Source organism: Lucilia cuprina, chromosome 3 (genome assembly GCF_022045245.1).
Source record: "Lucilia cuprina isolate Lc7/37 chromosome 3, ASM2204524v1, whole genome shotgun sequence".
Classification (NCBI taxonomy): domain Eukaryota; kingdom Metazoa; phylum Arthropoda; class Insecta; order Diptera; family Calliphoridae; genus Lucilia; species Lucilia cuprina.
Genome location: NC_060951.1, coordinates 6,473,520 through 6,489,175, shown reverse-complemented (window position 1 = coordinate 6,489,175; position 15,656 = coordinate 6,473,520). Strand labels below are relative to the sequence as shown.

General features: G+C 31.5%; 3 protein-coding genes across 3 annotated transcripts; 1 reads left to right on the top strand and 2 right to left on the bottom strand.

Moving 5' to 3' along the window:
* Positions 1-928: 928 nt before the first annotated feature.
* On the bottom strand, positions 929-6,212 carry LOC111680218 (dentin sialophosphoprotein-like). Its single transcript, XM_046946550.1, has 4 exons — positions 5,688-6,212; positions 5,481-5,582; positions 5,021-5,418; positions 929-3,107 (listed from the first exon to the last, which is right to left on the bottom strand). Exons 1-4 carry the CDS (start codon positions 5,784-5,786, stop codon positions 1,193-1,195), a joined length of 2,514 nt encoding a protein of 837 aa, XP_046802506.1. The 5' UTR covers positions 5,787-6,212; the 3' UTR covers positions 929-1,192.
* A 149-nt stretch (positions 6,213-6,361) lies between these two features.
* Positions 6,362-6,893, bottom strand: LOC111680226. The gene has a single exon (XM_023441851.2). It carries the CDS (start codon positions 6,792-6,794, stop codon positions 6,459-6,461), a length of 336 nt encoding a protein of 111 aa, XP_023297619.1. The 5' UTR covers positions 6,795-6,893; the 3' UTR covers positions 6,362-6,458.
* A 431-nt stretch (positions 6,894-7,324) lies between these two features.
* Positions 7,325-11,712, top strand: LOC111680221 (vacuolar protein sorting-associated protein 37A). Its single transcript, XM_023441847.2, has 3 exons — positions 7,325-7,535; positions 7,602-7,794; positions 10,273-11,712. Exons 1-3 carry the CDS (start codon positions 7,456-7,458, stop codon positions 11,107-11,109), a joined length of 1,110 nt encoding a protein of 369 aa, XP_023297615.2. The 5' UTR covers positions 7,325-7,455; the 3' UTR covers positions 11,110-11,712.
* Positions 11,713-15,656: the final 3,944 nt, after the last annotated feature.

Below are 15,656 nucleotides of genomic sequence, written 5' to 3'. Positions count from 1 at the left end.
AAGATCACTTGCACTTTGATTTTATTACTCTAGAAAAGATCTGCAGAATCTCAACCTATTTTCTCTAAAGATCACTTAATTTCTCTTAAACTTTTGCTTTATTTCTGCTAAGAATTTCACTAGAAAAGATCACTTAATTATCGGACTTATTTCTTTAGAAAAGATCACTTGCGTTTTGACTTTATTACTCTGGAGAAGATCAATAGAATGGTAACTTGTTATCACCTTATTTCTCTAGGGAAGATCACCTGAACGTTTACTTTATTACTCTCAAAAAGATCAGTTGAATGTTGACTTTATTTCTTACGTTTCTCTAGAAAAAATCGGTAAATATAAAAAAAGAGTTTCACTAGAAAAGATCATTTAAATGTCGACGTTATTTCTTTTAAAAAGATCACTTCCATTTTGACTTTATTACCCTAGAAAAAGATCACTAGAATATTAACTTATTTTCTCTAAAGATCACTATAAATTATCACCTCATTTCTCTAGAGAAGATCACCTTAATATTAACTTTATTACTTGTAAATAGATCAGCTGATTGTTGTTTATATTTCAGATTATTATTTTACTAGATCTTTTCCTGGAATGTTCCCTTCTTTTTTCTAGAAAATATCACTTAAATTTAGACTTAAAGATGAATTTTGTGATTTTGTTATCATTTCTCTAGGAAAAGCAATCAGATATCTGACTTTATAATTCTATAGGAGATCATTTGAAGTTCTTTATAATGACATCATTTGAAGACGCTAGTGAATTTCTTTAGAAGTCCGAAAAGATCTGCCTTAACTAGACTAGATATTATCACACAAACTTTGTATTCGATTAGTCCATAAAAGATCACGTGAAGTTGTAGTTATTTGCTCCAGAAAAGATCTTACAAAATTCTCTGGAAAAGATCACATGAAAAGTAAAACATTTTGAAGGCGTTTTTCGTACATATAATATGAGTAAATAGTATATTAAATTACAAAAAATAGCACAAAAAAATACTTCTTGGTAAAAGTAATAGAATAGATCTAATGCAGAGAGAGAGAGAAAAATAAATGTTAATGGCTTATATAGAAAAATATCAGTATAAAAAAAATATAACAAATTTTATAATAGAATTTAGTTTCGAAAATCACACAACAAATAAACTAAAGATTTTCATTTAGCTTTTAGAGAAATTTAAACAATATATAAATAAAGTTTATAATCTTTTGCGATTATTACTATGAGGATGATAGGAAACAGGTGGATGATAGTGTTGACGTGAATGATGTATAGCATCTGTTGTGTTGTGAGAGGATTTTGTAGAATATTTACTTGGAAGATAAGCAGCATAATTACGTTGAGGCAATTTGTCCAGCAAGAGTGAGGGTGAAATGGTTTTAGTTTTTAGATCATTACCGGAAGAGGAAGTATTGAATGAGGGTGAGCAATTGAAATCCTGTGAAGAATTTGAGTTGAAACGTTTTCTTATGTTAATATTAGCCGTTAGAAGATGACTATTAGAGTTGACAGAAGAGTTAGTGTTTGTTGTAGAACTACAATCGGAATCATATTCACTTATAGATTGTAGAGACTTATTATCGGTTTTTAAAGATTTCCTTTTACGTGTACGATTTGCTATACAGGATATTTCAAATTTACTATCCTTTTCCTCATAACCATCGTCCACTATGAAATTATCCAAATCTGTATCGACCATAATCTCATGTAATTGTGATTCCTTGTCTACATCTTCATCTGTTTCACTTGCTGTTAGCAGTTCTTCATCCGATTCATGGACTTTTTCATAGATTTGTGACATTTCATAAAGTGATTGAGGAGTGTATTTGCTTTCGGCACATATTGTTTTACGTCTAGTTCTTACCGCTATACAGGATATATTTAAGGGATTTTCCTTTTGTTGTTTCATAGATTCACTATTTGTTTTAGTGGCATTTGTACAATTTAAAGATCTACGTCTTGTTCTTTTAGCTATGCAGGATATATCCAAATTGTTTTCACGATTTTCATCTTCATCTTTTAAGGGCACAAATTTACTTTTCTCTCGTTTTGGTTCCCTTGGAAATCTTTGATTATTTCTTAAATTAACTTCATTCTTTTTATTTTCCTTTTCGTTAGAAGTTGTCGCTGACATGTGTTGTTGGTGGTTTGTTTTTTGTGTAAGAGATCGTCTAGTTCTTAATGCTATACAGCTGATATTCTTTTGTTTTTCTACAATTTTTGAAAAATTTTCCAAAGGATCATCGTCATCATCACTTTCTGCACTCATTAAAGTCTCATCCAAATCTACGTTTTCCATTATGTTTACCTTTTCCTCTAAACGTTTGTGTTTAGCTGTTCCCACTGCCTTATCCTCTTCATCTTCATCGGAATCCTTTAAAACACTATTACACTTTCGTTTACGTTGTGTCAGCTTTATCTCCTCTTCATCACTGGAGCAATTATCTTGTTTACTACTTTCACTATCCGTATTTAAACGTCTTATATTAACTTTACTTCTAGGTTTAATTTCATCATCTGAAATATCGTTACTTGTTTCCGTATCACTTCTTATTCTTAAAGTTCTTGTACTTTTAATGGTTCTTGAGGTCTGTGGCAAATCCGAGTTTTCCGAATCACTTCTTAAACGTCTATTATTTTCTCTTTTTTGTCTTCTTACTGTTGCCAATTTCATCTCTTCGTCATCTGTACTCTCATCATCATCATCATCATTATGATGCGTTCCGGAATCTCTTTTATTCTCTATTCTATTCGCATTTGTTGCTATTAATCTATTAACTATATCTAAATCTTCCTTATCACTAACATGACACACATCAATCTCTTCTTCCTCATTATCTGCCGTCGTCTGTAAATGTAAATTAAGACTTTCTCGTCCACTATCACCTTCTTCCAAAGCTATTGTACAGTCGGCACAGTGAAATCGTTTGCCACCATTGGGCAAACATTGTCGATGCATTGCTGTGGAGCCGCATGTACTGCACATTATGAAGGGATTAAGATCACTACTTGCCTTACGGCCTTTACGATTTTTGCACTCTTGGGCCGCACATTCGTTAGGTCTTTCTAGGAGTTCGGCAAAGGCATTGGGTTCAAGTTCCCAGGCAGCATCTCTGATGGAAAGAAATACATTGTTCGGTTAATAATCTTCGGTTAGTTTGTCTTATGAACTAGTCCATGATCTGTCCTATATTCTCTCTAGACCATGGACTAGATTATACAACAGTTTGGACTATAGTCTATAGAGTGGACTTTAAACTAGTCTATAGTCTTATATATAGTTTATAGTCTGGGCTATAGTCTAGTCAATAGTCTTGACTATAGTCTATTCTATATTCTGGACCATAGACTAGACTATAGTCCAAACTATAGACTAGACTATACTCCAGACTATAGAATAGACTATAGTCTAGTCAATAGTCTTGACTATAGTCTATTCTATAGTCTGGAGTATAGTCTAGTCTATAGTCTGGACTATAGTCTAGTCTATGGTCTAGTCTATTGTCTAGTCTTTAGTCTGGACTATAGTCTATTGTCTAGTCTTTAGTCTGGACTATAGTCTAAACTAGTATATAGTCTGGACTATAGTCTAAACTAGTCTATAATCTGGACTATACTCTGAACTATAGTCTAGTCTCTAGTATGAACTATAGCCTACTCTCTAGTATGAACTATAGTCTAGTCTATAGTCTAGTTTATAGTCTGGACTATAGTCTAGTCAATAGTCTTGACTATAGTCTATTCTATAGTCTGGAGTATAGTTTATTCTATAGTCTGGACTATAGTCTAGTCTATGGTCTGGACTATAGTGTAGTCTATATTCTGGACTATAGTCTAGTCTATTGTCTAGTCTTTAGTCTGGACTATAGTCTAAACTAGTATATAGTCAGGAATATAGTCTAAACTAGTCTATAGTCTGGACTATAGTCTAGTCTATAGTCTGGACAATAGTCTAGTCTATAGTCTGAACTATAGTCTAGTCTTTAGTCTGGACTTTAGTCTAGTCTATATTCTGGACTATAGTCGAGTCTATAGTCTGGACTATAGTCTAGTCTATAGACTAGACTATAGACTAAACCAGACTATAGTCTGGACTATAGTCTAGTCTATAGTCTAGTATATAGACTGGACAATAGTCTAGTCTATAGCCTAGACTATAGTCTAGTCTATAGTCTGGTCTAAAGTCTAGTCTATAGTCTGTACAATAGTCTAGTCTGAAGTCTGGACTATAGTCTAGTCTGAAGTCTGGACTATAGTCTAGTCTGAAGTCTGGACTATAGTCTAGTCTGAAGTCTGGACTATAGTCTAGTCTGAAGTCTGGACTATAGTCTAGTCTGAAGTCTGGACTATAGTATAGTCTATAGTCTAGACTATAGTCTAGTCTGAAGTCTGGACTATAGTCTAGTCTATAGTCTAGACTATAGTCTAGTCTATAGTCTGGACTATAGTCTAGTCTATAGTCTGGACTATAGTCTAGTCTATAGTCTGAACTATAGTCTAGTCTATAGTCTGAACTATAGTCTAGTCTATAGTGTGGACTATAGTCTAGTCTATAGTCGGGAATATAGTCTAGTCTATAGTCTGGACTATAGTCTAGTCTATAGTCTGGACTATAGTCTAGTTTATAGTTTGGACTATAGTCCAGTCTATAGTCTGGACTATAGTCTAGTCTATAGTCTGGACTATAGTCTAGTCTATAGTCTGGACTATAGTCTAGTCTATAGTCTGGACTATAGTCTAGTCTAGTCTATAGTCTGGACTATAGTCTAGTCTATAGTCTGGAATATAGACTAGTTTTAGTCTGGACTATAGTCTAGTTTATAGTCTGAACTATAGTCAAGTCTATAGTCTGGACTATAGTCTAGTCTGTAGTCTGGACTATAGTCTAGTCTGTAGTCTGGACTATAGTCTAGTCTATAGTGTCGACTATAGTCTACTCCATAGTCTGGACTATAACCTAGTCTATAGTATATACCCTTAACTATAGACTTGATTACAGTCTAAAATAAAAAAAGCAAAAACTTACTGATTCGGTATAAATATTCCTCTAGCTGGTAGTTTTTCACGAAAAACATCAGAATCATTGCAAAGCGGACACTTAAAGAAATAACCCGCCGTCTTGGCAAACTTTTGTAAGCACAGCTTGTGAAACCAACCATTACGACAACAAGGAGTCAAAATCATATTAACGCTATTGAATTTCTCATCAGCTCCACACAAATTATCATAACATATCAGACAAGTCTCCTTAGGAGACGGTCGTTGTTTGACTTTCTTAACATGGCTATTACAATAGGAGCGATAATCATGGCAAAATTGATTTTCAGCATTATGTTCCAAACCACAAATAAAATGAAAAGTACGACGACATTTTATATTACAACAGCCAATATTGGCATATTTTTTATGACAATAACAGCATTTCTAGTAGAAAGTATAAATAATATAAATAAATTCTGGAAAATAACTTCCTTCGTCCTACTTACCAACAGACTTATACGCTGCACTTCTTGTTTAATATCAGCCTCTAAGAAACCCAAGAAGCCTTCGTCATCTTCACCATTTTGTGATAGATTTGAAGATAAATACTTGAAAAAGAAAAAACAACAACACAATATCTATTACAAATCCTTTGTCCTTTTGTTGTCTCAAATTACAGCTGCTGTTTTTTTCGTTCGTCCTTTTACACTTACCAGACAATAGGTGTGTACACCGAAATGTTTATTTTTTAAAAATTCTCCATATTGTATATCATCTTTTTTATTAGATTTGCATAATATGCAAGTATCCATTATATAGTTTAATATTTTTCAATATTTATTTTAAATTTTTAAAGCAACTTTTAGTAAAATATAAATATAAACAAAATATAATTCACGTTTTTTTGGCGAGAGCAAAAATATAAATTAACAACCCAAGCGCGCTAAAAAAACAACAAGCCGACAAATATTAACTGCGACGGCAGCTCATACTAAATATGTCGGCGTTGGCTTATAGTATAATTGAAGCCGGCTAAGTTTTTAGTTAGTTTTAAATAGTAAATTATATTAAATAATAAAAAAACAAAATTCGAGAGATAAAAAAAGAAAGATTCTATCACAGTAGGAAAATATTTTTGTTTATAGCCTAGTTTATAATCTATTATATAGCTTATTTGACAATTTAGTTTAATTTTCATTTTAGCTAGCGCGGTTTTCTTTTGTCCAGCATTAATTTGTTTTAGCGTTTTTTTTGTCACCCGTATATGGACAGCACTTTTTAATAATAGTTGTATTTGTATTATTGAACAAAATGCTTTAAATCATCCGCTGTATTGTTTACATTCAACAATTTAAATTTTTGTGATACTATTTTGTATTGAATTATCAAAATTTGTATGCTAATTTATTACTTCTTAATTACTTTTCTTAATATTTCTTAACAAAACAATATGGTGTTTTAAATATTTATAACAATAGTTTATTTTAATTTTCCTTATCCGTTGTATTATCAAATTCTTTCTCATCGATTTTGGTAAATCCTTTATATCTTATAATTTTACCCTTTTCCACATTTAAACGTTTACTAAATTGTACTGCTTGAGATTCCTGCTTCTCATCATCCGTTTTATAACCATAATAGTGTGCCCAATCACTGCGTCCTGTAAAGGCCATATAGCAGACAAAACCAAAAGCATTCCAGGCTACAACAGCATACATTAAACTTAGTCGGCGTTTCCATAAAGCAGCCTGTAATTCGGGTATAGGGTTGGTGTTACGTCTCACCAAACGGCGCAGCCATTTCATTTGGAATAAGGACATTTTTATTTTCTAATAAATCTTTAATAAAGTTATATAAAATTGTGAACAAAATATAAACAAATGTGCAAAGAATTTTTTAACAAGAAAATGGGAGAGATAGAGAGAAAACAGCTGTTTAAGACAGCGGTTTTTTTGTTTTTTTTAATGAAGAGTTGTATTTTTTGGTATTAAACTAATTGCTTACTTTTTTTTATGGTTATATTTTGTTTAAATATACTTTTGTTTTAATCTATGATTTGAAAAATTTCTATTTTTACATTATTTGTATTTAAAATTACTTTATTTAACACTGAAAACATAGTTGATTTTTAAGCGTTGTCAAAATTGTTTGTTTGAAACGCCGATGTAATAAATTTTTGTCGCCTCGGAGGTGCTATATGTTTGTGTGAGTGTTTTATTTTGACAAAACATTTTTATTTGCATTTGTGATCATAAGAAAAACAAAATTTTGTTTTTTTCCAAAGAACGTTCTAAAAATTACTAATAAATTTAATAATTTTACTAAATTTTATAAATTTACAAATTTCTTTTTTAAATGTTGTGCATATAATTGTTATTTTTTAACTCCTGTTGTACAAAAAAGTAATAGGAAAACAAATTTGTTATTTGAGGGTTTTTTTTTTGAGGAACAAAACTTAAAAATTTATTAAAATATAGCAAAATGTTAATGCGAACTCAGCAATTTAACAATTTAGACTATCGTCGTCGTCAAATTGATACTTTAAAAGTATTCAATGACAAGTAAGTTGTAGAAAATTAACAGATTTCTTAGTTTTTTTCATAAATTTTATTAATTTCTTATTCCAGTGTGGTTGAAGTTTGTGATTTGGAAGAATATTGCATACATTTCGAGTCCGGAGGACGTAATTTTATATTATCCGTTTTATTGGGTGTTAATTTTCCCAATGAAAAGCCCAAATTGATGTTATCCCCATTGGTGCAACATATATGGGTAAATGCCTCTACCGGTGAAGTAGAATCGGCTCCAGGTTTGTTAAATGTAAGTTTTTCTTTCTTAGTTTTTCTCTGTGTGTGTGACAGAAATCCTTCATTATTATGGCGTACAACAGGATGACCTTGTTAAAATATTGAATTTTCCTTTTTTTAAGCTTTAATTGGTTTGATTTTTGTTTTGCAACAAAAGTAACTGTCAGTTTTTTTGTTGTTGTTTTTGTCAAGGTTTTATCCTTGGATGCCAACAAGTTGAAGGTAAACAATGTTATTTTTAAAATTTGTTTACCAATCTTGTGACTTGGAGTGCAACGGTAAGCCAGTAGTAGTGTGTTGTGCGACCTTAAACTTGTTGCTGGTAGTTGAGGTGAAAGTTGTTTTGAAAAATAATGCGATTTAATTAAAAATAATAATAATTTATTACTTTTTTTCTAATGATAAGCAAAAACCGATTAATCGATTATACAATTTAAACGATTATTCCTTTTATTCGCCAAAAGTCTTTATTTTATTGTTCTATTCAAAATTTTACATAAAAATATTAACATTTTTTTGGAATTAAAGCGATTACCAAAAACCGGTTACTCTTCCAAACGATTATTCGACCATAATTTTCTCCAAAAACAACATATATTTGCTAATGATCAATATTGATCTTCTATAAACATGGAGTTTTGTTAAATAGAAACGAATACCGAATAACCGGTTACTCGTTAATTACTGATTATTCTTAATTTTTTCAAAATGTTCTTCAATATAAGCGAATAAATGCTTATATTGTAGATTTAATTTGAAAAATAATCAAATTTCAAAAAATTTAAAAAAAAATAACAAAAACCGGTTACTCGATTCAACGATTATTTGCTCTTTTTTATGTAGAATTTTTCCAAAAAGTTTAAATCTAATTCTAATAACTCACATTAAACTTTTAACATATTAAAATGGGTTTCACTAGATATATATACAAAAAACCGGTTATTCGATTAAATAATTATTCGTTATTTTTCCCCCGCCGGATTTTAACATTTTCTTGTTAAAAATTAAAAATTTATGTTAATTATAGTAAATTTTTTTTGGATTTAAAAATTTAATTTAAATTTACAAAATTTAATCATTTTTTTAACGAATATATAAAAACCGGTTACTCGATTTAAGAATTATTCGCTAATCTTGTTAAAAATGAAAATTTATGTTAAAAACTGTGAAGTTTGTTTTCGATTTAATTAAAATTTACAAAATTTATTCGTTTTTTTTTTTAACGAATATTTTAAAACCGGTTACTCGATTAAATAATTATTCGTTATTTTTTTTTCAAAATTTCAGCATTTTCTTGTTAAGAATGAACTTTTATGTTAAAACTAGTGAAATTGAAACGAGTGCAAAAAACCGGTTACTCGATTAAACGATTATTCGCTTTTATTTATCTCGAAATTTAACATTTTATTGTAAAATTTCAGCTTTATCTTGTTAAGAATGAACTTTTATGTTAAAACTAGTAAAATTGAAACGAATACAAAAAACCGATTAATCGATTATTCGCTTTTATTTATCTCGAAATTTGAGATTTTATAGTAAGATTGTAAAATTTCAGATTTCTCTTGTTAAGAATGAACTTTTATGTTAAAAATTAAAGTGAAATTGAAACGAGTGCAAAAAACCGATCCGAATCGAATAAACGATTATTCGCTTTTATTTATGTCGAAATTTTGAATTTTATTGTAAATTATTATTTTTATTATTCTCGATTTAAGCATTTCTTTAAAATTTATAAAATTGAATCGGTTTTTCTGCGAATATTAAAAAACCGGTTACTCGATTAAATAATTATTCGTTATTTTTTTCTCAAAATTTCAGCATTTTCTTGTTAAGAATGAACTTTTTGGTTAAAACTAGTAAAATTGAAACGAATACAAAAAACCGATTATTCGCTTTTATTTATCTCGAAATTTGAGATTTTATAGTAAAATTGTAAAATTTCAGCTTTCTCTTGTTAAGAATGAACTTTTATGTTAAAACTAGTGAAATTGAAACGAATAAAAAAAACCGATTAATCGGTTATTCGCTTTTATTTATCTCGAAATTTTGGATTTTATTGTAAATTTTCTTTAATTTTTTTTCGATTTAAACATTTCCTTAAAATTTATAAAATTGAATCGGGTATTTCTGCGAATATTTAAAAACCGGTTACTCGAATAAAAAAATTATTCGTTTTTATTTTGACAAATTTTTGATATATTTTTGCTTAAAATCAAAATTTATTTAAAAAATTGAAAAATTAAAACTAATTAAAGTAAATGGTTAATCGAATAATCGATTATTCGTTTATTTTTTTTTTATAAAAAAAATAAAACTTTTAATTTAATTTTAATTTATATTTTTAGTAAAAAGTTTGTAAAACTTAATCGTTTGTTGTCGATTAATCAAAAACCGTTTATTCGATTAATCGTTAAATTGTTAAAACTAACATTTATTTGAATTTTTAATGTTTCAAAATAAAGAATTTTCTTTTTTTTATTAAATTTTCCAGTATTCTCCACACTCAGATTTGGGTCGAGTTGTACAGGCTGTTATTCGAGAGTTTGAACGTTTCCCACCACCTGTTATTAAGGCCAACAGTCCTATAAACATTCCCCCGCCTAATAATTCCTCTACCATAGGGCCACAGCAAACAATGCTGCCGCAAACACATCATCATTCTCATCATACACATCATCATCATCAACATCATCCCTATCCCCTACAAGTGGCCAAATCTTTAGATAGCGGCACCAGCAGTGGTGCCTCGAATAGCACCAACAGCAGCAAAGAAACTTCACCACATGATCCCTCCAAAATCACTTCGCCACGCTTAAATGAAAGTAGTTTTCCAAATCTTTCTACACTCTCGCTAGATGAACTCAAACAGCTGGATAATGATCCTGAATTCTTTGATGATTTCATCGAAGAAATGTCTGTGGTGCAACAGTTAAACGAGGATCTCGATTCCATGATCAATCAAGTAGAAACAATATCCAAAGAAAATGAAACCAAGGAAACACATTTGGTGGAATTAAAACGTAAACTTAGTGATGATGTTACTACTCTCAAGCATTTAGGCGAGAAATGTGATCAATTGAATAAGAAATATCTTAAGAAATCAGAGGAATATAATCCACAACATATAAGAGAACTCTTGCAAATAGCTGCCTCTAATGCAGATACCGAATGTGAACGTCATGTAGAGCAATTTCTAAATGGTAAAATTGATGTACAAACATTTTTACAAAGTTATACACATTGCAAGAAATTGAGTTCAGAACGTAAGGCCAAAGAGGAAAGATTGGGTCAACAGTTGACGGCTTTAGAAAGAGCGGGAGGCATTTAAGGGGAATTTCGCTCAAAAGCTTTAAATTATTGTGCAGTAGAAACAAAAAAAAAAAAAACAACAATAATCAATCTACAAACAGCCTGGTGCTGGGGCTTTATATTTAGTTTCTTAGTTGTTCTTTATTATTATTTTTGTAGTTTTTGTTTTCAATCCACAATATTGTTGTTGTTCTTTTTATGTTATATATATAAACTTTTATTGTACACTCTTTATTAGATTCCTTGTTTAAGTTAGATTTTATTTATATTTTCATTAAAGCTTAAGCTTTTTCCAACCAGTGGTCTTGTCTTAACTCAGCTAAAGCCCAAATTCCATAAAATCTATTCAACAGCTTAAAGAAATAACTCTCCTCTTGTATTTAAACCAAAATCTGTTTATTTATTATTAATTTATTATATAATTCTTTTTGTTTTGTTTAAAATTTATTTAATAGCTATTAGTAGTTATAACAAAAAAGAAAATCTCCTATTGTCAAGGAATTAACCATAAATGTTGAGAGTTTTCTTTAACATTTCTTGGTTATTCTTTGGAAACGTTTAAAAGTATATCAAATAAAGTTTATTTCGTTTAAAAAGAAAAAAATATTATAAGAAAAATGTAAACAAATTGTTTTATTTCATATTTTCTTTTTAGTAAGGCGTTGTTGTTGTAACAGCTTGGCTGTAACTGGATGTTCTTCCCTGGCGGAAAAAACTTTCGCTTGATACAGCTGTTACTGATATGACAATCATTGGCCGATTGAAAATCGGGTCGTTCTGGAGCGAAGATCCGATTGTCGTGGGAACAGGGCTTCATCTAGTAAGGCATTGTTGTAACAGTTTGGCTGTAACTGGATGTTCTTCCCTGAGGAAAAAAAACTTCCGCTCGATACAGCTGTTACTGAGATGACAATCTTTAAACGATTGAGAATCGGGTCCTTCTGCAGCGAAGATCCAATTGTCGTGGGAACGGGGCTACACCAAGTAAGGCGTTGTTGTAACAGCTTGGCTGTAACTGAATGTTTTTTCCTGGGGAAAAAACTTCCCCTTGATACAGCTGTTGTTTAGTTGACGATGTTTGGCCGATTGAAAATCGAGTCGTTTCGGAGCGAAGATACGATTGTCGTGGAAACGGGGCTACACATAGTAAGCCGTTGTTGTTTCAACAGTTTGGCTGTAACTGGATGTTCTTCCCTGAGGAAAAAAAACTTCCGCTTGATACAGCTGTTGTTGAATTAACAATCTTTGGTCGATTGAGAATCGAGTCGTTTCGAAGCGTATATCCAATTATCGTGGGAACGGGGCTACACCTAGTAAGGCGTTGTTGTAACGGTTTGGCTGTAACTGGATGTTCTTCGATGGAGGAAAAACTTCCAGTTGATACAGCTGTTACTGAGTTGACAGTCTTTGGCTGATTGAGAATCGAGTCGTTTCGAAGCGGAGATCCATTTGTTGATGGAAAGCATTGGTTGCCGTTGTTGTAACGCGTTGTTGTATCAGCTAAAACTATACAAAAATCTTGCCTGGGGGAATGTGCATCAATATCCAGGCCTAGAACTGGATGCATTCATAAAACGTTGGACGAAGTGAAGTAGGATTGGCTAGGTTGGTGAGTGGGCACTGAACAGTCTATGCGTGACTAGTAGGAATTGAGTCTGCTGCATGCAGCGAAGTAGGAATGGCTAAGCAGTTGAATATGTGGTAGATGTCATGTGGGGACCCTGCAAGACATTCGTTGGGGACGGCATAGTCTATGCGTGACCAGTAGGCATTGAGACTGCGGCATGTTTTCTTCCTCCAAGTACGACATTTATACGGTATCCTGCTTAATTTATGACCTCTCTATGAATGTCATTCAAAGCTGCCGTTTACAAGGACTGATCCAGTATATCCTGCACATATCTGCTGAATATGTTGTAGATGTCATGAGGAGACCCTAGCAACATGCAGGACATTCGTTGGAGACGGCACAGTCTATGCGTGACCAGTAGGCATTGAGCCTGCTGCTCCATTACGATCTTAGTTGTGCTAGAACTACTCTTGTTTTCTGCGGCAGGCGTTCTTCCTACAAGCACGACATTCATTCGGCTGAACAGTTGCATATGTGGTGGGTGTCATGAGGACCCTGGCCATATACAGGACATTCTTTGTGGACAGCACGGTCTATACGTGACCAGTAGGCATTGAGCCTACAGCCTTTAGTGAAGTAGGATTGGCTGAGCAGTTGGATATGTTGTGCGTGACACTGGCTACATGCATGATATATGTTGGTGACGGCACCGTCTATACATGACCAGTAAGCATTGAGCCTGCTACTCTATTCCGATCTTAGTTGTGCCAGAACTACAATTGTTTTCTGAGGCAGGTTTTCTTTTCTCCAAGTACGACATAAAGCGGTGTCGTGCGGAATTTATGGCCTTTCTATGAATGTCATTCAAAGCTGTCATATACAAGGACTGAACCCGTGGATCCTGCGGCAGGTTTTCTTCCTCCAAGTACGACATTCATGCGGTATCCAGCGGAATTTATGCCGTCTATATAAATGATATTCAATGCTGTTCCATACAAGGAGTTATTCAGTAGATCCTGCACGATCCTTCCTGACATGCCTAGCGAGAACATTCAACTGTGTGATGTTAAAGTTAGAATGACTCCTCCGATGATATCACAAGAGAAACTGTTTAATCAGCATCACGCTGTATTCTTTAACTAGGAGATCCTTTGTTTGACCGTACAGGTGATGTTATCAGATAATTTGTAGACAGCATTGTTTACTACGCTCAACTGGCTACCTGTGCATGCAGCTAGATTAAGTTTGACTAATAGATGGATATTTGGTTCCAAAAGATCATGCAAAGACTGTAGAGAAATTCAAGGATTACACTTGTTTGGGTCAAAGAACGCGAGCATATAATTGGCAATATTACTGCTGATATATTGGGATAAAGCTGGTACAAGATACAGGTTCTATGGCGCCCTCCTAGCGAACATTAAGAAACTAAGCTAAGCTTTAAGACCGATGGTCTCAGGAGTATATTTGCTCGATTGTTTGAATTCTCTAGCTTCTATTATGAAACATCCTAATATATATAATATAATATATAGGGCTAAGCAGATGACATCTGAGTGCTCTGTTCTCAGTAAAGAACTGGTCATTCCAAGTTTAAAAACTATGCAAGACGCATTTGGTCTTTTATACAATGACTTTTGAAAAGGTGTGCTGTGAAGAAAATGCATTCTTCTGCGTAATTGCACGGCCCTGGACAGGAATAGTTACGAGGTGATAGGGTCAACACATACTTTTCTCATTTGTCAACTGTTTAAACGGAACGTATTTTAGCATTCCTAAAATTGTCGAAGTCGAGATCATAGAATTTTTTACATGAGAAAGAGTGGGTAGTTTCTGTTAGACATTAAGGAAACTTCAAAAGGGAATTAAGAAAAAGTTTCTTAACAAATGTTTTCTAGTAGTGTGGACCAGGTCTATGGTCCAATGCAGTTAAAAAGCCACCTATTTTGTTCGTTTAAATGCTTTAGCGTTTTCAAAAAAAAACTCACAATTGATAACATTGTTGTAACGTCAAAGCATGTTGTTGGCAGAGTTGCCACACAGATTTCTTTTTAATACCGTTACAAAGACCAACTTTTCTGTTTATTTAGACATTTTTCACGCTTTCAACAGGAAGTTTAATTGACAACATTGTTGCAATAGCAAAGCATATTGTTGGCAAAGTTGCCACTAGATATTTTCTATCTGCTGTTACAAAGGACCATTTTTTGCATTTAATTTTAAAATTAAAACAACTTTATGATTATTTTTCTCGTTTTTTTTTGTTTGTTTTAATACGTATATCAATTACATGTATTTTTTTATTTTCTTTTATATCAATTTTTATTGAATATAGTTTTTGTTTTTAAATGTTTAATGAAGTTTTTTTTCTTTACGTATAAATAATAAATTTTTTATGGATTTATAAAATTAAAATAAAACATAAAGTTCAGTTAAAAAACATATTTTAAATAAAATTAGAAAAATGCCATGAAATTTAAAGCAAAATAAACACAAAAACAGGCAAAACAAATGAAAACATGTGATGATTTAAAAAAAATAATACTAAAAACTAGTTTACTGTGGAAAAATTAGGTTTTTTCTTTTCAATTAGCAAAAAATCTCTACTACAAATATTTAAATATTATTGTTTTCTTTTTATTTTAATTTTAATCATAAAAAAATTGTTCCCTTTTAGGAGTAAATTATGAAAAATTAAAAAAGTTTGCATTTTTGACTACCAAAAAATATCACTCGTTTTTTTTTGTTAAGAAATTATTTAAAATTAAAACAAATTAGTTTTACAAATGGAAGTTATTGTTTTTGCTGATTTGTTTTTTTCTTTCATTCAATTTTCATGTATTTTGCCATAAAATATCGTCAGTTTTATTTTGTTTAAATTTATTATATTTTTTTCTCTTTTGTTGTCGTTTCTAAGTTTTTAAAGGGGGTTTGTTTGTTTTGTTTTAAATTATAAATATAAATATTGAAATGTTTAGAGTTTTTTTTAATATAAA

Coding starts and splice junctions, on each gene's coding strand:
- LOC111680218 (XM_046946550.1), bottom strand. CDS start 5,786: ATGGATACTTGCATATTATGCAAATCTAATAAAAAAGATGATATACAA. Junction 5,583..5,687: donor GTGTACACACCTATTGTCTG/GTAAGTGTAAAA, acceptor TTCTTTTTCAAG/TATTTATCTTCAAATCTATC. Junction 5,419..5,480: donor TGCAGCGTATAAGTCTGTTG/GTAAGTAGGACG, acceptor ACTTTCTACTAG/AAATGCTGTTATTGTCATAA.
- LOC111680226 (XM_023441851.2), bottom strand. CDS start 6,794: ATGTCCTTATTCCAAATGAAATGGCTGCGCCGTTTGGTGAGACGTAAC.
- LOC111680221 (XM_023441847.2), top strand. CDS start 7,456: ATGTTAATGCGAACTCAGCAATTTAACAATTTAGACTATCGTCGTCGT. Junction 7,536..7,601: donor TTAAAAGTATTCAATGACAA/GTAAGTTGTAGA, acceptor TTCTTATTCCAG/TGTGGTTGAAGTTTGTGATT. Junction 7,795..10,272: donor CGGCTCCAGGTTTGTTAAAT/GTAAGTTTTTCT, acceptor TAAATTTTCCAG/TATTCTCCACACTCAGATTT.